At 44.7% G+C, this 26,502-nt stretch overlaps 1 protein-coding gene across 1 annotated transcript in view; it reads left to right on the forward strand.

Moving 5' to 3' along the window:
- The first annotated feature begins 240 nt into the window (after positions 1–240).
- EBF2 (EBF transcription factor 2) overlaps positions 241–26,502 on the forward strand; it is a 110,786-nt gene continuing 84,524 nt past the window's right edge. Inside the window, 6 exon segments of the mRNA XM_050325689.1 lie at positions 241–753; positions 3,069–3,225; positions 4,204–4,267; positions 4,575–4,630; positions 4,982–5,055; positions 10,397–10,465. Coding sequence (XP_050181646.1) covers positions 623–753; positions 3,069–3,225; positions 4,204–4,267; positions 4,575–4,630; positions 4,982–5,055; positions 10,397–10,465 — 551 coding nt within the window. The 5' untranslated portion in view covers positions 241–622.

The raw sequence follows: 26,502 nt of genomic DNA on the forward strand, positions 1-26,502 counted from the left end.
ATCCCTTCTCACCAATCACGACGCGGGATGCAAATTATAAGGCCTTTTTGGGGCGGTCGGCCCCGCCCTCCGGGCGCGCTCCCGCTCCCTCCGTGTAACCCGTTGATGGCGCGGGGGGAACCACGAGCTGCTCCTTCCCTTCCCTCTCTGCCTTTCCGCCCCTTTATCCCCCCCTCCTGCTTTGTGTTTTCCTTGGTTTTTTTTTTTTTTTTTTCCTCCCCTCTCTCCCTTTTCCCGGATTAGGCGGCGATCAATCCTCTCTCCCCGCGTCTGCCGAGAAACAGGTGATCCTCGTTAGCGGCGCTCGGTTTGGTGGATGCGGTTTGCTCCTTCCTCCCCGCGCGCCAAGAAGGATGGTGGTACCAAGGCGAGGCTGAACCGGCGCAACTTTTGCTCGGCGAGAGGAAAAACTTTCTTCCCCCGTCTGAAGGCGTTAAAAACACCTAGCGTTGAAAAAGCAGAAGAAGTTGGTTTCAAAGCTGAACTTCATTTTTTTTCCTGGGATTTGTGTGTGTCAGACTCAAAGGCTGCGTCGTTTTTGTATTTCTTTTTTTTTTTTTTTTCTTCCCTTCTCCCTTATCTCCCGAAAGGAAACTGTTGCTAGTTGGAATAGACTTTTTAAATGTTTGGGATTCAAGATACTTTGGGAAGAGTACCAATTCTGAAAGATAAATCTCTAGGTTCTGAGATGGATTCCGTCAGGTCCTGGGTCAGAAACGTTGGGGTTGTGGATGCAAACGTAGCAGCACAAAGGTAACCGTGACTATTTCTCCCCCACTTTCCCCCTGCGTTTTATTTCTTTTTTTTTTTTTACAAGCCTTTTCTTTGCTCCTTGTTGTTTGCATTTGATATTAAATTTACTTTCCCCCTTTCTGTCCCGCTCCCATTCTCCTCTAGTCAGTGAAAATTGAAGGTGGTAGCTGTAGAGCGAGGGAGAAGCGCTCCAAAAAACCGGAGAGCATCAGGAGTCCTAAAACCCGGTGCGGGGCTCAGATGACAGCGAGATGGGATCCTTCCTTCATTTTCCGCGCAAGGAAGATGCTGGGGGTGGGTGGGTTGGTTGGTTGTGCCCACTGATACAGGACACTCCATCCCGCTCCCCGGGTCACGCAGCCAGACAGGAGGGGACCAAGTTAGAATTAACCAAAATGTAAATCTTCCCCGCAACCCACCCCTGCCCATCTTGTTCGACTTAATTCGCCGTGGCCTTTGCCGAAATCTTCACCCGTGGGTTCAAGGCGGGTGATGGACCAAGCCGGGCAGGCAGAGCAGGGGCTGGGTGAGCAGAGGAGGGCACAGACACCCCAGAGCCCCGCGGGCATCCCTCTGCCCGCAGCACCTGCCCGAGTGTCCGAGAGGTCTCTGCTGAGCCCAAATACCCCCGAACACCCCGAAACTGTTTGTTCTTTACTTGTTTGGGTGGGTTATCTCCCCACCACCACCCCCGCCGCTCCCCTCTTTTATTTTCTCTTCCCAGGACAGTTATTTCAGTCTCTTTCCGTTAGGGGTAAGACGGCGAAACCCTTCTAAATATTTTATTTTCCCCCCCGGTCTCTGAATAGCCTTAAAAAAATAAGTTAAAATGGGGGAAAAAAAAAAAAAAAAAGAAAAGAAAAAAAAGTAGGAGCGTCGGGGAAGGCTAAATTGGGAACCCCGGGAACAAGTCGGGTTTTATTTAGTAGGGAGACAGACAAGGTGAAGGGCACGAAACAGCAGATGGGACTTCAGCTGAAACAGGGACGTTTTAGAAATAGTCCATCCGTGCCCCCACCCACGGCCTGATCCGGGAGCGAGGTTTTCCCAGCGCCATGGGAGGAGTTAGCAGAGTTTTATGAATGTCGATAGACCCTTCAATAAATACGACCGAGGGGGAAGAGGTTTATTCTCGAGGAAACCGAAAGTAAAAGGGAACGGCTCCTGAGAAGCCTCCAATTCACGGGAGCGCTGGAGGTGCAGCCCGAGGTGGTGCTGCCCGGTGGCATCGCCGGCTTTTTCTGCAGAGATTCGTAAAAAAAAAAAAAATAGCCAAGAAATGCGAGTTTTTCCACGCAGAATGAGAGGAAGCCCCAAACTAGGTGCGGTTGTGGCGGATGTGGTGAGTTCACACTGTCCCTATTTGGCAAGGAAAACACGGGGAAACATCTGCAGTTCTCCGAAAGAGTCAAAATACTTTTGTCAGGGCAGCGGAGCTGTTTTGGGGACTGAAAAACAGAGATGTTCTGACTCCTAACTAGGCTGTCAGACGTTTAGTTTTTCTATTAAGTAACTATTTTTCTATTAAGAGGTGCTCATGTGCACCTATTTTCTCTGCAGTAAGTGGGAGCCGGCTTTAGGGAGAGGGAGCTACAATTAGTTTCGTGACAAAATAAAGCTGCGGTGAGGGATGTTGCGGGTAAGCGAAAGCATTTGAATCTCTCCAAGCCGGGAAACGCGTGGGAAAACATCACTGCTTTTGCTGCACTCAGGGACAAGATTTGGGCAAGGGCTGATTAACCCGACTCTAAATTCTTTCCGTTTAAATCAGAAACTGAAGTCCCGGGAACCGGTTCAAGTCAGTCAGTGGCTGAAGGCAAACTTCGCTGCTGAGGAAAGTGGCTGCTCTGCTCGAAACTAGTTGTTCCTATCCAAAATGTGCGTGTCCTCGAGTTGACAGGGTGCCTGTAGGAAAGATTTTTTAAGGTCGCTTAGTTCTGCCTGCAGGAAAAGGGACTGGGGATGCGCAGGGAGCACTTCCAGACTCTCCGACACAGTTCCAGCCACTTCCCACCCCGCTGCATTCCAGCCGCCAGCGTGACAGGCGAGAGAATAGGTAGAGGAGGAAGGAAAACGCTCCATGCGTTTTAGCAATAAGTTATTTAACGCTGAGGGGCTGTAAATGATTGCTGTCCTCGGGTACAGAGAGCGGGGAAAGCCGGACTCGCATTTCAGTGACAGCCCCGTCCCGCCCGGGGACGGAACGAGCGCGTCCTGCCTTTTCTGTTGTTTTGCTGTTTCTGCTGCACAACCTGGTAATGTCTTTGTCTCTCCCCCCCTCTCCCCTCACCCCATCCCGTGTGTTTCCTCCACAGCGGAGTAGCTTTGTCCAGAGCCCACTTTGAAAAGCAGCCACCCTCCAACTTGAGGAAATCCAATTTCTTTCACTTTGTTCTGGCTCTCTACGACAGACAGGGGCAGCCCGTGGAAATAGAGAGGACAGCTTTTGTGGACTTTGTAGAAAATGATAAAGTAAGGCTCGTTACCTTTTCTCCTTCCTCTTCTCCTCTCCAAATTTGATCTTTCCCCCCCAACCCCTTCCCTTCCCCACTGAGCTGAGAACTTGTAATACCTGTTGTCCCCCCTGACAAAACACAACCAGCTTGGGGTTCAGGTGCTTTCCTGGAGCTGTTGCCCTCTTTGTGCTGCCGTAGTTAAAAAAAGCTCGGGAGCCACTGTTGTATCAGGAACGCAGTGGGAATTTCATGCACTCACTAAAAATAAAATAAAATTCATAGGGGATAAATGCACCCTTTTTTTCGTACCTATTAGATCTTTATTAGTACCTGAATAGAAGTGGAATCTCACCTGTAAAATGTCGTGTTATCTGTTGAGTTTGATTATATGTATTTCTTAAGACTCCAGGATAACTGGCAGGACTTGAAAAGCATTTGATTTTGGATTTTAAATCCGTGTCCTGACCACTTTGCATTTTTTTTTCCCAATTCTTTTCTTAGCCATGGACAGGATTTTTTAAAAATTATGAATCATAACTAACTATCTCATAGGAAATTGCTGTAAAAAAACCCCCATACAAGCAAGAAACATCCCTGTAACACAACCCTCAGGAAACAAATACCAATAATGACTTCAAATAACACTATTGTAAAGTAATGAACACCTTAAAACCCAAACTCACTGAGCTTTCCCACTGCTTTATATTTGAAATGCACAAATTCTTCTCCGTGCATTGAAAAAGTTGAGAGCATAATGGCAAGTAAGAGAGGGAGAGAAGTTCTTGAACTCCTACAGGAAAAGATGTCAGCAGTATTTTGTAGTTTGTCCTGGGTCACTCGGAAGGTTAATACACCCCAATCAGTGGGATTCACCTCCTGGAATTTTAATGAACTTTGTTGTCACTTCCATCACGATTATCCGATTCTGCATTTTAAATGTGCCAAGTGTAAGTTCTGGAAGGGTTTTTTTTCTTTCATTCCCCCCTTCTCTCAGGAACAAGGCAACGAGAAGACGAACAACGGCACTCACTACAAACTGCAGCTCCTCTACAGCAACGGTGAGTCCCCTTCCCGACCCCTCCTGGAGGCTGCACGGGGGTAAAAAAGGCTAAAAAGGCTGTAGGGGTTGGGATTGATTCCTAAAACCCCCAGAAATCCCCTTCCATGAGGCCCCTTCGGTGCTGGGATGGGCCCTGGAGTTTACCTGGGCTCAGGAAACCAAACCAGCCGGGCTGGCTGAGGGCGTTTAATGAAGATAAAAGGTGAAGTGTGGAGGTTTAATATTAAAATGAGATGGTTTTGTGCTGCTGCTGAGGGAAGGGCGCCTGTAACGACGCTGTTTGTTCCTCCTCTCCCTCGCTGCAGGAGTCAGGACCGAGCAGGATCTCTATGTCAGGCTCATCGATTCGGTCACCAAGCAGGTGAGCAGAGCAGGGATGTGCCCTCTTATCCTGTCCCTCCTCATCCAACATCTCCCTGCCTGCTTTCATTCCTCTGCTTCATTTTTCCCTCTTGTTCATCTCTGTTACACACCTGGTTTTGAGGTTAATTGAAAAGTGATGCTCTTCAGTCTCTTCCACCTCCCCCCTCCACGGACTGTAGGTTTTATCCCCTTTGCCTCAATATTTGTGTAAAGCTCTTTTCCCTGCCCATAAAGGCTTTGGGAGAAGGTATTTATTTGCCTGGGCAGTGGTAAAAACCCCTTCCCCTCACACCTGAATATTATGATAAATAATGTTCCTGGCTTACCCCCTTCTCCTTATTTTTTGTAGCCCATAACTTATGAAGGACAGAACAAGAACCCCGAGATGTGCAGAGTGCTGCTCACCCATGAGGTCATGTGCAGGTAAGATGATTTGATTTGCTTCCTTAGACACCAAAAAGGCCTTTCTGATGAAGCTGTAGGTAGGAAGAGTTTAATTTTTCTCATTTACTTGCTTTTCTGTTGACTCAGGGAAGTTCTTTGTGTAGGAAGGCTTTCTTTTTACAAGTGGGTAATACTTGATTTGAGCTCAAAACAGATATTTGGGGTGGGTTTTGCCTTTTTTTATGTCTTTTTTTGGTTGTGTTTTTTTTTTTTTCCCCCTGCAGGAGATTTAGCAACCACAGCTGTGCTGGTTTTGTTTAAACCAGGCCTTTGCATGTGCTCTTTAAATGGAGACTTTTAGATGCTGATTTCTTCCAAAATTCCTTCTCACCTGATGAGAATGAGCAGTTTAACTTCCATATTTTTACCTGGAAACTACAAGGCAGTTTGGTGACATTTTCTTTGGTGAACTATCTTAATTTTCTCAGTTAAACTGAACATCATCAATGCTCTTTAATTTTGCCCCGACCAACAGAGAAACCCCTCGAACCAAAACACAAACCCTTCCTATTTACACATGTCAACAACATTTAGGGGGCTTCCACTTTTTAATGAAAACACACCCAATTTTAGCATGTAGAATTATAAATTAGAGGGTAAAAACGAGGATGTCTTTAATAACATCTGTGTAAGTCTGAAGTTACATGTACCCCACGCATGTACATCGTGCTTCCATGGTAACTTATTACTTTTCCTGCCCTCGTGTAATGAAATTTTTTTCAACACATATAACAATGCAAACAGCCAGGGTTCTTATATTAAAGCATGTTAAATTGTGCATAGAATGTTCCTTCATGAAACGAGAGGCAAACCCCAGTCTTGGCCTTTATTAAACACGGCTTGGGATTTCTTGTATTGGTGGGAGAGGGTTTAAGTTTTCAGACTGAATGTTGCTTCTTTTAATGGTGCAGTTTGCTATTCAATTTATTTATTTATTTATTTACTTTTCAAGTTAAGAGCAGCTTCTTTGGGCAGAACTTTTGTCAAGGGGAAGTCTCAGTTTCGGTATTTAATTATTTCAACAATTCCGTTACTTTATGTAGTAAGAATCAAGTTTATGCATATTATTTATCTCTTGTGCTTAGCTCTCATTGATTAAAAAAAAATAATGAGCTTTTGACCAACATTTCCATATTTACACCCAAACACAATGTATATCCCACATGATTGATACAGAGGATGGGCTTTGCAAGGACCTGTAGATGTAGCAACAAAGATCAGAGGTCTACAAGTTACTTTCTGGCACACCTAGAACTTTTATATGTATTTAAATATACATATTTATATAAATCCATGCAGTTCAACGTCTTCACTCTAACTAGGTGGGCGTTAGAGAAGAAAAACCTGCATTGTGCAATTAGACCGTGGCTTGTGATAATAAAATAGCAGTGACCAACCCCACTTCATCTCTTCCCCAAAATGCAGTTCTAGCTTAAAATATTTCAGCATCTTCTCACCCAACCGGACTTGTTGGAATTAAAATCCATCTGGCTCTTCTCCTGCCTCCTGTCCTTGCCTTTATGGCATCAAAAGCTCTGTTTGAGATACCTGATGCCTGGAAACACACAATCTGTGATCAGTTTAAAGCTACAAATCTAACCTGTTAGCCCCATTAGGCTGAACTCTCCTGCCTGCCAGATTATCCAGGGAAGAATTGCAAACCCAGGGACGTCCTTGCCGCGTTAAAACACAGATCAGAGCGGGAAATCAAAGGAATTCTTGTAACCTCATCAAGACATTTGATTTCCGACGCCCCGCGTTCTCCTCCGGCGTGCCCTGAACGAGGCATCGCTTCGAATAACACCCCCAGCTCCTGTTAAACTTGACGTTTTATTTTCATTTCTTTTAAGCACGACAATCAAACCTCCCTCGTCGTGCGTCGCTCTTAAGTGGCGGCATCAATTTTTTAAGGGCCCCCCCCGGTTTAGTTCGCATTAGGAGCAGTAGATAAAAATTTAATGCCCTGTACCCACCCTGCTGTCCAAGTTGATGCCTCCTGCTTTTTAAAGGAAAAACAAGAAGGGTCTGTCTGTCTTTCTGCTCTTCTTCCACTGGTTGAAGTTAGGGTTTTTTTTTGGGGGGGATGGATTTTTATAACCACAGGCAGAGATATTTTTTGCTTTGTAGAGACAAACGCACCCAAAACTCAGCGTTTTCCCCCCTCAGTCAGTGACAGATGCATCTTAGCAGGAAAGTTGTCTAAATATTGATATGGCTGCACCAATCTGTCACCCCCCCCCCCCTGTAAACTTCACCCCTCAGCTCCCAATAATCAGCTCTATTTATTTCTTTATCTACCCCTCTGAAATGTTCCTATTTTGGGAACATTGGCAGTGTTCTCATCACTGCCCCTATTAGGTGGGTTTGTGTGGAATAACACAACCCCCCCCCAGGTTGGAAATCAAGGTAAACACTCTCCTCTGCTGGAATAACTTTATTTCCACCCCCTCCAACCAAACCCCCCCCTTCTCTTCTCCTTCTTCTTCTCTTTCTCCCAATTATCCACCGCGAGGAAAGTACTTGTTATGCTGCTGCCAGCAACCCCCTATGCCCTCAATGCTCAGAGGGTTAAAAGGTATTATAATTTGAACAGAAGTAGTCTCAGGCCTACAGCTGGCTAATAACAGAGTTGTATTGAGTGGGAGCGAGCCCCACAGCTGTGACTTTCGCCACAAGGCTCAGACTAGACGGGAGCTCTAATCAGCTGGGCCAGGCGGCCGCTGGGGCCCGTGTCTTTATCGGCCAGATGGTGTGAATTTAGACACTTTTGTTATGCAATTGCAGGGAGGAGTTGGGGAGAAGAAAACAAAACAAAGGCCACCATGCTGCGAGCTTATTTGAGTTTGAAATTAGAGACAGATATTTATTTATTTATTTATTTATTTATTTATTATTTAATTTTGGTGTCGGGAGGCTGAATTTATTTATTTATTTATTTATTTATTTATTTATTTATTTATAAAGCCGTTTTAGGCGGGCGGGAGGGTGTAAGTTTGGCTTTGGTTTGGTAACATCAACCATTGTTTTCATCACATAGTTCTAATTAGAGGAGAAAGTATAACAATAAAAGGTGCAGAAAACAGAAGTCTTCAGATTTGATGCTCATCTTAAGCAAGTGAGCATCTCTAAAGGCCAACGTTGTAGCAGACAGGGAAATATTGGGGAAGTCACACCAATAATTTGCTCGAAGGGAATAGTGGAGGTTTGACCCTGGACCACCAGAGTTTGGGGTTTTTGGCACGGACTGGAATTGGAAGGAGTCAATTGTGTCACAGGCAGCACTCGTGGAACAAACCCAGTGGCAATGCTGGTGGTGGATACTGAGGTGAAACACTTGGAAATGGGGATTTAAAGATCTGAGAGGCTCTTCTGCTGAAATGTTGGGCTGGAACATCCTCAGTCTCGCTGTGGTTTCCTGATCATTCACTGCAAGCGACTCTTCTCCCTAATTCAATTTTTTTTTTCCTATGTATTTGGGCTCTGAAAGTGTTACAGGCAAAGGGAACAAACCCCGTCGCTCTGAGAAGAATCTCCTACCCAAAAGTGATAAGAATGTGGGTGTTGGTAGAATATTTGGAGGACTTTAGCTGCAAGACACAGTTTTAGAAAGAAAGCATTTAAATATTACAAGTGTAAAGTTCAGAACTGCAGTAATCATGAAAATCAAAATAAACGAAGATGCACTTATTGCAGAACCCAGACATGTCCAATCTCACACAATCCATCCTAAAACCCTCTGCCAAGGAATGGTTCAGGTACTGCTGGTGGATTCTTGAACGTTACTGGGGCGCAGTGCAATCAGAATTATTTTAACAGCCACCTGCAAGAGTTACACAAGTAAAGGGTATTTTATTTAATCTTATGGCAGGGAGGGGAAGCAACTGCTGCTTCAGCTGTAAAAAAACGAAGGAAACACGACAGAAATGTTTAAAAAATTGAGTTCCTCTGGTTGCTTTATTATAGGGACACATAAACCAGCAAGGCATTTATTCCCAGTGTTATTTTCGATGTCTCCTTCTACTGGACATGCCAAATTGATGTTATTCTGAGAGGGTTTTCTGCTTTTTTTGGGGGTGGGTTGTTCTTATTTTCTTCTTCAGAAAACATCTCACATCCTGGCTTTGGGTCCAAAAATACCCCATCCTTTATAAACAATTATTAGAGCAGGGAAATACATGGAAGATGCCCTTAAAATAAAGTTGGGAGAAGGAGGGGCTGGGATATTCTGAGCTGGTATGAATTTCCAGAGCTGCACTGAAGTCGATGGAGCCCTAACAATTTACAGCAGCTCCAGGGGCTGCCCCAGGGATTTTTAAATATTTAGTGTCTCCTTTTATTTTAAAAGGACTGGCATCAATGAATAAGTGCAGGTTTGAGGCAGAGGGAATGTAGGAATGTTGAAACACTTAGAGCTGATCTATTCAAATAGATCTGCCACTTCCAGCTCATCTTGCTGGGCAGTTCCAACCTGGGAACTTCCTGGCACACGCTGGAACTGCAGGAGGAAATGCAGGCACTTGGAATTTTTCACATCAGAGAGAGGTTTTTTTTGGCTAACTGCTTGTTTTAGGTGTTTATAGTTGAATATTGGGCATACCAAGAAAAAGCCACCTTTATATTTCATCCTGCCTTCAGTGAGTTTAAGTATTTTATTTAAATTATTATTATTATTTTTTAAAATTTTATTTTTAATTCCTCTGCTTGGAATTGCTCCCTGGTTGGAAAACTCTGGGATTCAGTCTGCACTGAGAATTCTGTGGATATATTCAGCACCTCTTACAGCCCTGTTCAAACCCCTAAACAATTCCTCCATTTCATATGTGTAAATTTGAACAATCTCTGCAGAGTGAAACATCACTGGGAAGGACATTTGTGTAACCTAAGGCAGAACCTGATCTTTTGGTGACTTTTGAGGGATATTGGGCTTCTAAAAGAGTCTTCTCAAAGTTTTGGGTGCCTCCATCCTCCCCTTCCCGTGCTGGCTTTGGTTGGAACACCCTCCTTGAGCATGAAAACAGCTTCAATCTTCAAACAGCTTTTTGTGTTGCCACAAATCATTAAAATTGTGAGTTTTTGTTTGTTTTCAGAGCAAGGACTGTTTTTAAAGTCTATTAAACTTTTGCTACTCAGCTGCTGTATGTGCAAGGGGCACCACCCATGCCAATGGGTATATAAATTAAAATAAAAATAAATTGTCTCTCGATTTTTATATTATTTTTTAAATTAATTAATATTATTGTTATAAAAAGTGTATAAATACGTGCTTCACCTTAAGGTCTTGGCAGTATGTCTTTAATTTTAGTTTTCTTTCCCCCTGCAGTCGGTGCTGTGAGAAGAAAAGTTGTGGCAACAGAAACGAGACTCCGTCCGACCCTGTGATCATCGACAGGTAGGAGATGAACCCTCCTGTTCTCCCAAAAAAAAACATCCCAGGATTGCTGTTCCCACTCTGAGGTTCTTTCTGGTTGCCTGTCACTGTCTGCCATTTGACAAAGCCGATGTTTATTTTTATTTAAATCCAGTTCCACGTGTGTCGTTTTTACGGGGGCCAAATATTCCGTGTGTGCCTCTGGAATACTTTCTGCTCTCCAGGAATGTGATCCAACTTGGATCACTGAGGGCAGGTAAAGCCTGGAGCAGCCTGGCAGCTTCAGTGATGTTCCTTAAGGAAAGAACAATATTTCTGTAGAAAGGTGGGCAGGAAGGAAGGGGCGAGGGCAAAAGGTGCAACACATCAAGGTGGGGGGATTAAAACTGGCAGTCTGGGGATTGTGGACAATTTTAAATAGAACAGCTGCTTCAAATATTACTCAGATTTAGGTTATCTTGCCAGTTTATCCAGTGACATCAACAGGGGGGGAGCAGCACTTTGCTAAATCCCGACCTGGTGCATTAAAAGTCGTGTTTGGTGTAAGAAAACTCGCCCGTGGAAGTCACTGGCTCTGAGATGTGGAGCTTCAGAAAGGTTTCAAACAGGAAAAATCAGGATAGGCAGAGCTGTTTGAAAAAAAGGAGCACAACAAGCAGGGGCTCCAGAAGGAGAACAGTAAATAAGGAAGAGCCAGGAGGAAATGTTTCCCCCCAGATTATTCTGCAGTAACTGCTGAAAGAGTTGCTTCTCCCTGAAGCAGCTGGTAGAGGGGGGCCAGTGGAGAGTTGCTGCTGGAGTGGATTGATTGTGGATTCAGTTTTTATGTCTGTCTGTGTCTGGTGTGCTCCATCTCCAGCCTAATAAGCATTATTTGTCGTGGTATTGCTTGTGAGTTTTCTTTGGCGTTCACAAGGGTCAAGCTGGTTTGAATAAAGATCTGCAATGGTTCCCTTGATTTTTTCCATCCTGGTAAAATCAAAATCATTTTGGAACTCTGCTGTGATGGGGTTCTTCTTCCACTCCCTTTGCCCCCATGGCTTTCCCTTTCAATTCTGTATTTACAGGTTGAGCTCGGGGGTCAGAGCTGGAGCTGGGCTGTTTGTGGGGGTGTGGGGGGCAGTTTCCTGACCAGGTCCTAAATGCCACTTTATTTTTGTGTGTGTTGGTTCTCCCCTTTCACCCCTCTGTGTGTGTGCCTCGATTGCAAGTGCAATCTGCAGCTCAGTCAGGGCAGATGAGGTGAAGAGGGGAGGCAGCCTGATAAAACTGCTCCATTTGGCTTTAAAGGCAGTCACTCAATCAGACTGAGGCCACAGAGGAAGGCAGTGGCTCCCAATCTGCCCTGCTCTCTGCTGGTGACATGGCTTAGTGAACAGTGTGGTGAATAAAAGCTGAATATTTTCCTTTTTTTTTACCACTATCCCATAGTGCAGCATCGAGCAAGTGACTCCTTCTTGTGTGCAGTTTTTCCTGTGCATCTCCTTCTCTTCACCCAGTTAAACAGCACTGCTTTTATTTAATTGGGGGAGGGGGCTTTATATGGCTTCTTTAAAGGAAAACTTCTATGCTTAAGGACTTGGTAGCTGATGGAATTGCATTTCTGAGATGCAATTTGCACCCCCAGAGATCGTGTGGGTCACTAAATAAGATTTCCAGTCCGTTATTTCTTTCATGGTGTGTTTTTTTTTTAGTTTATTTTAAAACAAACTGCAGGTTTCCTATAAGTAATAACTGGAATGAAGGTGGTTTTCCTCTGCTTGAAACGATGGGTAAATGTAAAATGACCAGTTCTGAGATTGTTGTGTTGGGTTACCTGTTCACTGCTGGGGGCAGACACAGCTCCTTGGTGCTCACCAAATCCAGGGGACTTGGATCCCTGTCTGGAAAGGAAGGAACAGTTCAGTGGGAAAGAAATGTCAGCCATGTTGTTGTTGTTGGGTTTTGTTTTTTTTTTTTTTCCTTCCCCTTGAAAGAATTCCAAAAAAAGTTCTTATGCTGAATAAAACATTTCTGCAGCGACCTTTGCTCCGGGGACTGGATTTAGATCCGAAGGGCCTTGCGAGTTATTTTTCCACTCGCTCTTGGAAACGAGGACGTTTCTGCAGAAAGAGGAGCTTCCTCAGGGATATTTGGCGTGTGCCTTCTCCCACAGACAAAGATCTGTAGGGCACACTGGAGTATTTAGGTTCTTGTGGCGTTCTGAGTCGGAATTGCAAGGTAAATCTGACCAGAATCTGCTTTCACAGCGATGACACAGCTCATCTCCTGCCCTTACAGACATTAAAACCCAGCCACACGGAGCTCCCCTGGAGCCCAGGACTGAAAGCACTGGAACTGGGAGGTTTAAGAGACTTCAGAAATGTAAATGTTATTTTTTTTTTCCCCACTCCCCCTCACGGCTCAAGTTGAAGTTCCTTGTAGTTCCTGGAAATGCGAGCGTGAACTCGGCGTGCTGATGTTTCCTTCACTGAAAGCGTGGAGAGGGATTTGAAGGGAATAGAAGGATGGAAGCTCCTTCTCTTAAAGATGATACTTCCAGATGAAAACTGCATTTTCTCAAGCCTAGGTTATCATCATTTGGTTTGTTGCCTTTCCCACCCCAGTTGTGCAAATAACAAGGAACTTGGTGTTCGGGTTAAGAGGTCGCCGATGCTGCAAATTAGCTTAATTCCTCATTTTGCTGCAGCTTTTCTCTCTCATTTTAGGTGATCTGTGTGGCTTTGGATAGAAATTCCCCATTCATCAAATGGGAACCATCTTCTGATTTTTATTTTCTTTGTGTTTCCTGAAGATTTCAGGTCTTTAGGGAAGGTCCTTCTGTGTGCTTGTTACTCTTGGTGCTTTAATGAGTTTACTGAGACTGTGATCTAATTGAAGCCTCCAAGGTCCTGGGGAGAATTGGGTGCCTTTTTTGGCTGAACAGTTTATTTACCTTTTTTTTTTTTGCCTTTTCCCCCCCTTCTCTAATAGAGAGAAATAATCTTTGGAACATTTAGCACAGATGCTTTCACAACCTGAGACCCCAAGTCCAATCCCTCCTACTTTTATCCTAAACTCTTCCTGACTGTCCTGTAAGGAGTTTAATGTGTGCTGCTACCACATTTTACCTATTTATTTACTGTGATTTACTTATTTAACATGTTTTGTTACCACATTTTACTTATTTATTTATGGTGGGGCGGGTGGGTGGGGTCGGAGGGGATTCACTGCCTGGCACCAGCTGAGCACTGGGCACACTGGTTTCACTGGGTGGGGGACTGCAGCATCCCTCAGCTGGCACTTGCTGCCAGAATTTAGGGGGTTTTATGATTATTATTTAAAAATAATAACACTCCAAGCCACGAGCACAGCTGGCAGCTTGTCAGCATCCCTGTGAAGGAGCAGAAAGAGCCCGGATTACATTCCTGGGCCGTGGGGGTCCATCCCTGCCTGCAGAATCAGGGCACCATGGATGGAAGTCACACAAATCCCTGCCTCAGTTTCCCCCTTCATGCCAAGCATTAGAAATTACCTGCCTGTGAAAAGTGGTTTCAGGCCCTTTCACAGGAGCTCTTGTTGTGATTTTTCCTATCTGTGCTGCCAGGAGGATTTAACCCCCGTGGCAGGGTCTGATTGTCCTTGCCCTGCTCTGCTCTCCCTGCTCCTCCTGAGCCTGCCAAGCTGCAAGAAATACCTCCAATCTGTTGCTGCTCTGGGGGTGAAACCAGGAGCCACAATCGACTCAGCTCCCTGTGTGCTCCAGTCCCCCCTTCCAAGCCCCCAAAAACCTCCAATGATCCCTCCTCTTGTCCTGGGGAGTCCAAGTCCTTTGTTCCCTGCTAAACCCTGCTCTCCTGCAAAGAGCTGCTGTTGTGCCATCTGTCCCTTTATGAATTTTTTAGTAGACTGGATGTTTGTGGGGAGTCAGTAACTCAAAGTGCACCATCCCAGCCGTTTGACAAGTGCTTCTCTTCGTGCCTAATTTGTTTGTTTGCTTCTTTTTTTTTTTCCCCCTCCTCTCCCCTCTTTAAGGCAAAAAGAAAATTCTTTACTAGTTTGCTGTCCAAAACATCTTGAAATTTTTGATGTGTACAAACACTTAGAGCTTGTAAATGGACTAAACTGGAGACTAGCTTGTGTCACTTGGTGTTTTTCATTTTGTGTCGACAGACAACAGATTTTCCAGCAAGCTGGCGAGTCAAAAGGAGCTTAAACACCTTTTTTGAGTGCGCTAGAAAAAGGAAAATGGGCTGGTTTGGTCTCTGGAAGTCCTGGGTTCTGCTCCCTGCATTTTTCTAGCCATTGGCAGAATCTCTGTTTAACTCTAAACCATGTGTGTACCTGCCTTTCTCTGGTAACCCAAAGTGCTGAGAACTGATGTGTGGGAATACAGGGGAGATGTGGAAAACCATTGCTGTTACAGTGGGGATTGCACAGATTTATTAGGGAATTAATCAGAACTGGGACCTGCTTTTCCACTGTTGTTCTGTGGAACCAGACCAATGTGCTGTCACTGTGACTGTGCAGCCCTTCCATCCTGGGCACCTCACCCGAGAGATGCTTTTTTTGGGATGTGTCGTAGGGAAAAAGAAAAATGTAATTGGTGGGACTCTCAACCCACACTGATCCCTTTAGCCCCACTAAATCTGTAACTGGAACAGCCAGCACAGTGTTCTGGTTGGAGAACTGCAAGGGAAACACGGTGAAGTCTAAGCAAGGACATATTATACAATTTAAAGGAATATAATCTGACTATTTTCTACTACTGCCTGGAAGCCTTAAGAAAATAAGCCCGAAGAAGACAAGACCCAAAGGATTTTAGCAATTCTGCATAAATCAGATAAGCCTGCATGATGCTTGAGAGCAGTTTGGACACAAGCATGGATGAATTCCAACCTTGTTAGATTAGCTGTTGCTGTAGTTGAGATAAAAACACTGATGGTGCTGGCTGGGTAAATCCTGCCTGAGCAAGGCAAAGATCTGAGCAGAGTTCAAACAACAGTAGAGGAAAATCTCTGGTTCCCTTTTAAACTTTGTCCCTGCAAGGAGGAGAAGTGGCTGCAGGTTGTGCTCAGAGGGTGAGGAGGTTGAGGGGCTGCAGAGCCAGGACAGGGAGAGCAGCCTGAGGAGCCACTGCAATCAATGGCTTTGGGAGTGGTGGAAAGGGGAATGGGATACGAGTTTCCCATGAACTGAAGCACCTCTGGGAATAGAGGCTGAGGAGAAAGTCTCTGTGCAAACAGCCCAGAAGGAATTCTGGGCGTGCAGAGCAGCCCTGTGTGACACGGGACCTCCACGACTCTTTGGAAATGGATCTGCCTGGATCCATCTGCCCTCACCAGCGAAACTGCCAATATTCCAGAGTATTTGCATCCTAATCAAAGCATCCTGTGTGTATTTATGACCTGGGATGCTCTTCCTTATCACTTTTGCATTCCTCTCGGCCTCTGTCTAGACCTGATTTTATGGACTTGTCACTTCATCTGCCCCATCCTCTTTTTGTTGCTGCCTCTCGCTTTCCTTTTGAACCTTTTGGTTCTGTCCATCCCTTCCATGGGTGTTTCTCTCACCATCTGTTTCTTGGGGAGGTGGGGTCTCATAGATTTTTCTAGCCTGGAAACATCCCGGGATTTCAGCCTCTCTGAAGCTGGAGCTTCACCTCTGAAGGATTCCTCCCAATTCACATGTCCCCTGCTTTCAGATCCTCCCAATCAGTGTTTCCTGCTTCCAGAAAGGGTATGAAATCATTTGTCCTGCTTGCAACATCACCCAAAGTCCTTATAAAAGGAAGGCAAGGCTGGGATGGGAAATACATAATGGATATCTGAAGCTTCCTAAAGTCAGCTGGAGATGTAATTTTAAAGATATTAAGGGTTTGCATGGGCTGCCCAAGATGATGTAGGAGGCAGAGCTTGTGACACAGTGAGGAGTGGAATCCAAGCACGTCCTGGAACTGCATTTCCTCTCTGCAGCTGTAATTCATATTCCCCTTTTTCTCCCTGATTTGGATCTCTAACACGCTGCTGCCACCCAACCCACCTTTCTTTTGCCTTCTTTCCCCTTCATTTTATTTTTTTCCTTTTCTCCCCACCTCCCCTGCTAATTCCCTTCACACAGAAACGCTGATTTCTCCGTGGGCTTCCCACTTACAGCTCCCCATTTGGTGGCTTTCCCTTCAAGTGGAGTCCACGGAGCTTGTAAATTGTGTTGGATCAGTGAGCCCATAATGAGGCTTCTAAGTCCAAACAGTGCAAGTCTGCTGGGATTTTATTGTTCATAAAGCTCCTTCCCTGGGGAGTGATAGAGCCATTAGGTGTGTGCTGTGTTTAATATTTGGCCATGACAGGAAGCAATAATTTTCTATCTTTTACTGTGGCTCCTGAGTTGTTTTTAAGCACTCAGCTTCTCTGAGTCTCAGGGACTGGGAGCCCATTAGGCAAAAGGCTCTTCCCTGCGTGGGTTTGTGCCTTCCTGCAGAGGCTGTTTCAAGAAAATGAAATAAAATGAAGTGGCAACTGATTGTTCTGTGCTGGCTTGGAATCACTTGCCCCTCTCAGGAGCTCCCGGTGGCTGCCACTGGCAGGAGTTGGCGGACACTTTTTTTTCCCCACACGATGGCATTTCTGATGCTGAATTGGAATTGATTTATTTTATTTATCACAGCAGAGAACAACCACTGTTTATATGGGTTCAGTCCCCTGAATGGGCTGTTCACCTGAGAGTTGGGCTCGATGATCCCCGGGGGTCCCTTCTGACTCAGAACATCCCGTGACACAACACGCTGTGGGTTTGGGTGTTTATCTGGCCCAAATCCCTGTCAAATCTTCACTTAACTGCAGCAGGAGCAAGGTTGTGTTCAGGTATTCTGGAAGTGGTTTTATATATATATATATATTACCAAAAGAAATAATAAACCAAGAGCATGGATGAATTTTGGGTGCAGCCTGTAGGAAGCTGCTCCCCTGTCAGTCCTTCCCTTGTGTTCCCAGAGCTTCCCTCAAAGAACCAGTGGATTTTCTCCGTGGGATGTGCCACCAGTGGAGATGATGTTGCACATTTCTCGTGCCCCCCACCCTCTCTGCCTCTGAGCTGCTTTTCAGCCTGATTATTGCAGGTGTTGCCTCTCTCTGTGGTTTTTCATTCCAGGGGAAAAGTTTTCCACTCCCTTCTTTTCCCACCGGGTCCTCGCCTTGATCTCTGCAGTTCTGTGCAGGAGATTTGGGTCAGGAAAGGGAAAAAAAAAAAGAATTGCCTTGCTCTGCACCCCAGGGCCAGGCTGGGAAACCACAGCAGCACCAGGTACCTTTGCACTGTGCTCCTTTTCCAAACCGAACCTTGGAGGAAGATCCTTGAGAGTTTGAAAAGAGGAAAGGTAATTAAAGAGGTGTTTAAAGGCAGGGCACAGTGAACTCACCAAATCATGGCATAAAGAAATGACCCTTTAAGCCCAGAGTGCTGGTGCCAATACAAAATGGATTTAAATTATTTTTTTTTCGGAGGTGTGTTCAGGTTTTCTTCTGCAACGTTGATAAAAAGTTATTTCAGATGGATCCCCGTTCAGCAAAGCAATTAGCACTGGATATTATGAGGAGCGTGGATGTAATTATTCCATTTAAAAAAAAAGTGAAACTGCAAAGGTTTGATATCTGGGCTTCTGGTTCCTTTCACATTTATTAAGTCTCTGTAAGAAACTGCAGTTCTTGAAGCTTCAAATTTTTTTAGAAAAGATGAAGCTTGGGATTCTCATGTTCACATGAACCTAAAACTAAAAACTCAGATTTGGATGATAAAGCTGAGAGGTGTCTCCTTTCCACCCCTGATCTAAATGTTAATGCCATGGATCTCAAGTTTTTCCTGTGGACAGCTTGAAGTGGTCCTTGAGTTTGTGGCTGCTGGGAATTTCCCTGGGTCCTCAGCTTGTAAGTTGGATTCTGAGTCTTGAATAGAGATGTTTTCCAAGTCCCCCCTCTCCTCAGGAACAGGGGTGCTTAGTACCTGGAAGAAAAGGAAGGAGGACTTTTACAGTTGAAGCCCTGCCAGTAAAAACCCTTCTCCTTGATGCTGACAAAGTATCTGCTCAGTCAAAATTCCTCTGCTAAAAGGGAGGGAGAAAAAGTATCCAGTGTTGTGTCGGTGTCACTTGTTGACACAGAACCTCAAAAAAAAATATATCCTCTGGGATGTTTTGGTTAAAGGTGGGTTTTTTTCCTTTTTTTTTTTTTCCTTTCTCTTTCCCCCCTTTCTCTTTATCTCAAGCATTTCCCAGCATTCCTTCAGGGACATCTGGTTCTCTCATTTTCCAGCTTTACTTCAGTGCCCTTCAAAAAGTGTCACTGTCAGTCCTTTCTCTTTAACCAAACAACACAAGCAGGACTGTAACCCTGCCCAATAATTGCCTAAAATATATATTAAATATATATATTTATATAGCAGTTATATAGAGAATTAAATATATAATTATCTATATAGCAGAAAAATTATTTTAATGTATTGATAGAAATTTATTAAATTTATTATTTATTTTATATAAACATATACAAATGTATACATAAAATATAAAGATATTATGTAAACATATTATATACATTATATATATAAAATTATATATTATAGATAGATAGATATATAGATATATAAAGTATGTGTGCAGAAGCAGAGATTATAACCATTTCTGGGATGGCCAATGTGACTCTGTCCCCTTTTGGGTATTTTTCTGCACCTTTTTTTTTTTTTTTTTTAACAGGCAAAATTCATCTTTGTTACATACAAAGATATGGGAAGTTCAATCTTTTCCTTCACTCAGTACATTGGATGGTTGTTTTGCTGCTTTTAAAAGCACAATTTCAGCAAGGGGAAAGCTGGTGACAAATAAACCCCCTCAATTTATGCAGATCAAAGCCAGGTGTAGAGCAGCATGGGCTCCAACTCCTTGATTAATGGGAATTGTTGTGCAGCTGAGACAGTTTAGATCCTCTCCTGGAACACTTGTGGATATCATAATATAATGAAGGGCTTGGACTGTATATGTCAAAAAAGGATTTAATTTAGAGTTATTTCTTTAATCCTGGCATTTGGTGGCCCCTGAGTGAGTTTTGTGAGCTCCTAAAGCAATACAGTAATTTCAGCCTGCACCTCCCAGTGATTGCTGCCCTCCATGGAAATGTGTTTGTTTATTCACTGGGACTCAGTGGAAAAAAATTCTCCTTCCTCCCCGTCCCACAGTTGTTTGAACCGCTCTGATATATCATAAAGTAATTTCATAAAACTGAATAACCATTTAAATACTTTCAGCAGCTTTTAAAAAATTGGCTTCCAGAACTCCTCATAATTTTCTCATAAATGGCAAAACATTTCAGTAGATTTTGTGACTTGTTGAAACTGTCTTTAAGGACAAGAAGTTTTTCTTTATAAAACCTTGTTCTACCCCCAGCGTGCTCTTGCAACCCTCTAATGTTATCACCAAGGAAAAGTAATCTCAGACGATAAAAATTAGGGATAACTGGGAGCTGGATTAAATCCTCCATGAGAATTATTCTACTCATCTGCCCCAAATCACCCCTGCTAACGATGGGGCTCTCCCATTTCCAGGCTGCTGGTTCTAATTGACGTTACTTGAGCTGATCTGTTTGCTGGTCAGTGAGTGGCAACTGAAACGTGAGACGGCTTTTGGAGGGTCTGTGTGAAAAAAATTTACTGCCAGGGCGGTGCCACCGAAGAGCTCCTGGCTGTGGGTGAAGTTCCTCCCCTGTGCAAACACAAAAACTGCCTCCCAGCTCCCTTTTTTGTTTCGTATTCCCAAATATTTGCTGTCAGTGGCAGCAGCCTCGTTCCTGGGCTTGCAAGGGCCAGGTGGGGTCACCTGTGTGTGTAAATCCAATGATCCACATGGAAAGCTGCCCCTCTGAGCTCGTTTCCCACCTAGAGGCTCGCCAAGGGAAACTCCTCCTCCCTTCTCCCGTGGAAAATGTCCCACAGAAATTGCACAGTTCCCCTGTCCCTCCCAAGCCCTGTTTTCTCCTGGAGTTCACCATTGTTTTGCCAGCCCACCCATCACAAAGCAGAGGTCACATCAACACGACCTTTGGCTGGTACGAGGAGGCTGCTAAATAATTCACGTGGCCAACTTGATTTCGGGGGTCCACATTTGTTTTTTCCACTCTCCTAATCAAGATGCTCATTTAATTCTATTCCAGCACCTGTTCAGCAATTAACACCCTACAATTTGCATCTTACCCTGACATTTGCTATCTTTCCAATTAGTTTTTATATCAGTATAATTAGGTAGGGTTATTACAGTGCATCAAGCAGGGTCGAGGATATTCCCAAGCCTTTAAGCTCTTTCCCAGATTTGTTTAGGGAAGCCACTGAGGGTAAACGGTTGATTAGGATCACTGTTTTTCTTCTTCATTCAGATCAGGCGAAAACTGTTTCCCCAAGTGGCTCGTGAAAGATCAGGGAAATATGTCAGTCTGTAAGAACCAATATTATGTAGTTCATGACTTTTTGGGTGAATTTACAGGGGATTATGAGGAAGGGTCAGGCTGTGCAGCACCGTTCAGGAGGGGGCATTGTGCCCTTGTTCTGTGTTAAGCTGAGAAAATTGCAGCGGTGGTTGTAATTTTTAAAAACTCAGGGTTTTGAGGGGTTAGCACAAGGGTGGGTGAAAAATCCAAATTAGAGGGCAAGCCGAGCATACTGAAAACTTGGCTTAATTGGTGAAGACTATGGGAGTGAAATGGCTATTCCTAACACCTTTTAATTTAAATTTCACAGAAGGAAGGTCTTGCTCTTCGGGGATTGGTTTGGGTTGCAGGCTCTTGGGGTCAAAAATGGTCTCGCAGCCAATGTGCTGGCACGGTGGAGCTTCCCAAAATGACTGAACTCCAACAATAAGTGATGATGGAAGTGATTCCCCCCCCCTCAATATACAGTGCTGGCAGAAAGGAGAGTGATGTGTGTGAAGGGAAGTGGGACAGGAGGAGGTGAGATCCAACAACATCAGAGGGGAGAAGATTTTTCTCTTACAGCTCCATGTGGACTCCTTTTTTTCTGCAGGTTTAGTTTGAAATTCTCTCCCTCCAGCCCCCAAATTCCCCCTACATCTCTCTTAATCCTGTAGGTGCATACAAAGCCTGGTATTATCAGGAGGCAGCAATGCCCTTGGCAAGATTGCAGGGAAGGATGGGACTGTAGGAAGATCACAACTCGCTGGGTGAAGTGAAGAGGTGGAGGAAAACAAACCCCCACCACACTTGGCGGCTGGTGAATTGCTCCTGTTCCTGGCTGTTGTTCTGAGCCTTCCTGCAACATCCCTTAATGATGCTCTGCAGGCCTTGGCAGGGAGGGCTGCTGGGACCCCAGAGGAGGAATCAGCCCACTCCAATTCCCCAGCCTGGAAAAGCTGGAGAGAGGCACAGAGCTCGATTGTTGGGTTGGTACGAGCGGTTCTAGTGGTTGCAGGCACACAATGGACTCAGCCTTGTTTAATTTAATATTGTTTATTGTGGTGAGCTTCATCTCTCCCCACTCTGTATTTTTAATCTCCTGGATGCTTTAGGTGGGTATCTGAACAGGGGGTTGGAACACCTTGGGAAATTTGGGCAACAGGGAAGAAGTGAGGGGCTGTTTTATGGGGTGGGAGGAAGGGTTGGATGTCAAGAAGGCAAAGCATAACACCAATATAATGCAATTAATTCCCTTTACCAGTGCACAGACCCAGCCTTGTTCAGCCCTCTCCTCAGCCTGTGGGAGCAGAATCTGACCTAAAAATCAAGAGCATTCCCATTTATTGCTCTGAACGTTGTATCAGACTGTTCTGGTAGAAGTTACCTCCTAAACACACCTGAGCTACAGAGGAGAAGAGAGGAAAAGAAAAGGAATGAACCTTCGTGGCCTGCTTACCCCCAAGGTCTTGGATGTTAAAAATTTAAGCTTTAGCTCCCCCATCACTGCTTAGACTGAGATCTTCTGTGCTACCTAAGAGTTTATAAAAGGAATTAAAATCCAAATTAAAATCCAAACCTGAGAGCTGGCTTGGAGAAATCAGCTCTGAGGCAGCAGTTGATGTTGCAGACATTGCTGGCTCTTAAGAACTTCTGAAAAGGAAGCCATTTCTAGCCTGTTGCTTTTGAATTTGAGAATTCTGTTCTAAACCTCTTTTCAGTAGGGAGAACGAAGTTGGTTTGAAGGATCGGTGCCCAAGGAGAAAGTTTTACCCTCAGTGTTCAGAACGTGCTCTCGGTGCATTTCTCTGTGAATCCCTCACTTTTGGGCTGCTTTGTCAACGGAATCCAACTTATGGAAGTTGAGTCTTTTCCACCTGGGTTAGGTCACCCTGGTGTGGCCCTGCTCAAGGGTCTCTTGCTGTATTTTATTGATGTATTCCCTGCTGGAACTCGGTGTGCTGCTCCCCTGAGGGCAGGTGGGAGTTGCACTCACCAGGGGAGGGCAGGGACACGCTGGGCCCTCGCTGTGCTGTCTCTGGGAATGGGAGAAGAAAGGGCTGAATTAAGTAAATGAATAATCATATTAATGATGTTTGCTGAGTCTCTCATCCAGTGCTCCAGCCAGTGTAATTGCCTCAGTGCTTTGTGTGCAAGCCAGCAGGCTGATGGAGAAATATAAACAGAATTATTCCCCTCCCTTCTCCCCAAACAAGAAGATAGCCATTAATAAGGGCTCTTTGTTTCCTAAAAAATCTAAAAATAGGAGTGTGATGTGCAAGCAGGCAAGATTTGTGTATGTAATCAGCACTGGCTACGCTGCCAGCTGTATTGAATTTCCTCTAGGTTTGGGGGATCTCTCAGGGCTTTTGTGGTTGTGTTAATAGAAACGAAGTTTCTCTGGATGTTCCTCTAAACATTTGTGTGTGAGAAGCAGCAGGGACGAGTTTGAGCTGCTTTTTCAACCCCAGATTTGTCAACACCTTATTAACATGCAAACGATGCAAAACTCTGCAAAGAGGTCTTTTTTTTTTATTATTATTTCTTTTTATTTTGTTATTCTTTAAAAGCAAATTTTGGAGAAACAACAACAACAGCAATAATAACAATAATAAAAATAATATCAATAATAATAATAATAATAATAATAATAATAATAATAATAGTTGAAGCCAAAGTTTAAAATAAGACAGAAATCCTGCAGGTTGGGGAATAGCAGGGTGTTTGACTCCTCAGTTCCTCCCGTAAATCTCTTTGGATGAGTTCAGTGATCACAAGCCAGTCAGGTACAAAAGGATTTGGCTGCTGTTCGGAAAGAAATAGATTTGTGAGGTCACGGGTCGCGCCGAATATTTGGGGTTTTTGGAGGCACTAAAGCTGGACTGGGAGCAGCTGGGGGGGTCCCCTCCTCGAGGTGCTGCTGTGTCATTTTTTGGGGGATGTATCAGAGGGGACTGGGGTGGGGAGGGGGAGCCCAGCCAGCTTTTGCAGCCGGGAGCAGGTGCCCAAATTGATTTATTCTCTACCGCGTGTCGTTCGAGGAGGGGGGTCAGGGGACAAAACCCACTCGGGGAGGGGGGGGTCCGGCTGCATTTTAACACCTCGGGGTGCTGAATTTCCTGCCCGGGAAATGAATCGGAGCTGTCAGCGCTGGGGGCTGTGCCGGAGCTTTCCTGCGGGCTCCGCAGCCACTAGGGAGCTGTCTTTAGCTCGGATTGCTGCCTGCACCCACTGCAAACACTCCCAGCTTTGCTTTTCCTCCCAGAGTTCGTCGAGTCGGGGGGTTGTTTAGAGAGTTGTGGCTCCGCGATGATGGTGTCGCATCCCTGCGAGTTGGGCGAGCTCGTTTTCTCGGGGGCCAGCTTTCCCATCTCGGTGTTATTCCTGTTTGGATAGAATCAGAGAATCACAGAATCATCAGAGAATCACAGAATCATAGAATCATAGAGTCACAGAATCACAGAATCAGCTGGGTTGGAAAAGATCTCCGAGATCATCAAGTCCAACCCTCGATCCGACCCTGCCCATGGCACTGATGCCACATCCAGTCTCACCTGAAACACCTCCAGGGACGGAGAATCCACCCCCTCCCTCCCTCCCTGGGCAGCCCATTCCAAGGTCTGATTGCCTTCTCTGCAAAGAATTTCTTCCTAATATATTTAGGTGGGTATCTAGATGGGTATTTAGGTGGGTAATATCTTTAGATGGATATCTAGATGGGTATTTAGGTGGGTAATATCTTTAGGTGGGTATTTAGGTGGGTAATATCTTTAGGTGGGTATTTAGGTGGGTAATATCTTTAGGTGGGTATCTAGATGGGTATTTAGGTGGGTAGTATCTTTAGATGGGTATCTAGATGGGTATTTAGGTGGGTAATATCTTTAGGTGGGTATTTAGGTGGGTAATATCTTTAGGTGGGTATCTAGATGGGTATTTAGGTGGGTAGTATCTTTAGATGGGTATCTAGATGGGTATTTATGTGGGTAATATCTTTAGGTGGGTATCTAGATGGGTATTTAGGTGGGTAATATCTGTAGATGGGTATCTAGATGGGTATTTAGGTGGGTAATATCTTTAGGTGGGTATCTAGATGGGTATTTAGGTGGGTAGTATCTTTAGGTGGGTATCTAGATGGGTATTTAGGTGGTAATATCTAACCTAAACCTCCCCTGGCACAGCTGAAGAACCTCTTGTCCTGCTGATCCTCCCCCCTGGCCCCGTGGTGATCTCTGTCTCACAAGGAATTTGGGTGGGATTGCCAAAAATTCTTTGCCCCTTCTCAGAACTGGGGCTTGGCCTTCTCACTGGAACACTCACCCCTCAGGAAGGTGTGGGGGAATGTTACACCCCCACTCCATCGGGAAAATCCCTGCTGGAGGATGTGTCCCTGCTCTCTGAAAAGATGAGGCAGCCCTGGTGATGCAAATGCAGGAGAAAGACATGGAATAACCACAAAGGCATGAGCCAGCAGCTCCAGTTGTGTTTAACATCTGAACCAAGACATTTAATGTCTCTGCTTCAGTACCAATGGTCAGATTTGACTGTTTTCAGCCTCCATAAGTAGGAGGGGGAAAAGTGTAGAAAAAAAAATTAAAAAAAAAAAAAAGAAGGAAATATTTTTAATTCCAACCCTAATTTATGAAAAATGTGACTTGCAGCTCTTCAGGCCAATTCAGGCACTCCTAAACAGACCCTTCTCAGCCTGCCTTGTTACCACATGACATCTGAGATGGTTAAACCAGAGCAGTGGTGTCATGGCTTAGAGCTGGAGTGAGCAGGAAAGAAAGTCTGGAAATGTGCTGTGTGATCTTATTTGGGGCTTGCAAGCTGCTCTGGAGAGCAGGTAGGAACCCTGCAGCCCATCTGCTGGGGCGGGGGTGGGGGGCAGGATATGGTTTTAGGAGGAAGGATGTGAGTGCACTGTGACCTCCCACTCTAAAATGTCATCACCCAACGCTGGGAAGCTGGGGATGGATTTCAGGGCTGGTTCACACCAGGGGCTCCAGCAGTGTCTGCTGTCAGACCTCGGGGCTCTGGAGTTCCCTTCCAAAGGAGAAATGACTCAATCTGCCCACCATTCCCAGACAGTGACACCTGCAGTGTTTAGGCTTGGAATATAGAGAGGAAAGCTGGAAACTGGAGGGGAAGCTAGAGCTAAATATATATATATTTATGTACATATTTTATAATCAAATACATTTATCTATATATTTATACAATAGATGTATAAATATATTTATGTTTATCTATAAACATACACCTATAGATAAATAGACAGAAGGTGATAGTGTTGGAAACTCAGTGATGCTTTTCGTGCCTTTTGAGCACAGATGAAAAATCCTGCATGGAGAGAACCCCAGAACTGATCTAACAGGAGTCTTATTTTTGTTTGATCAAAAAACTCTCCCAGCTTTGGATCTCGGCCTAAAATTTGTCCAGCTGGTACATCTCTACATGGGAAATAGTCCAAATATGGCTCCAGGGCAACTGATGTCGGAATTTCTTTTACCAGAGTAACGTCACTGTAAATAAGTTTTAAAAAAATGGAACAGAGTGTCAAGCTGAGTAGGAGAACAGGAGAACAGGGTGGCTGCTCCTCACCAAACAGGAGATGGGGCTGCCCTTGCTGTCCCT

The sequence above is a fragment of the Myiozetetes cayanensis genome, unplaced genomic scaffold (assembly GCF_022539395.1).
Source record: "Myiozetetes cayanensis isolate MyiCay16 unplaced genomic scaffold, myiCay2020 scf30, whole genome shotgun sequence".
In the NCBI taxonomy this organism is placed as follows: domain Eukaryota; kingdom Metazoa; phylum Chordata; class Aves; order Passeriformes; family Tyrannidae; genus Myiozetetes; species Myiozetetes cayanensis.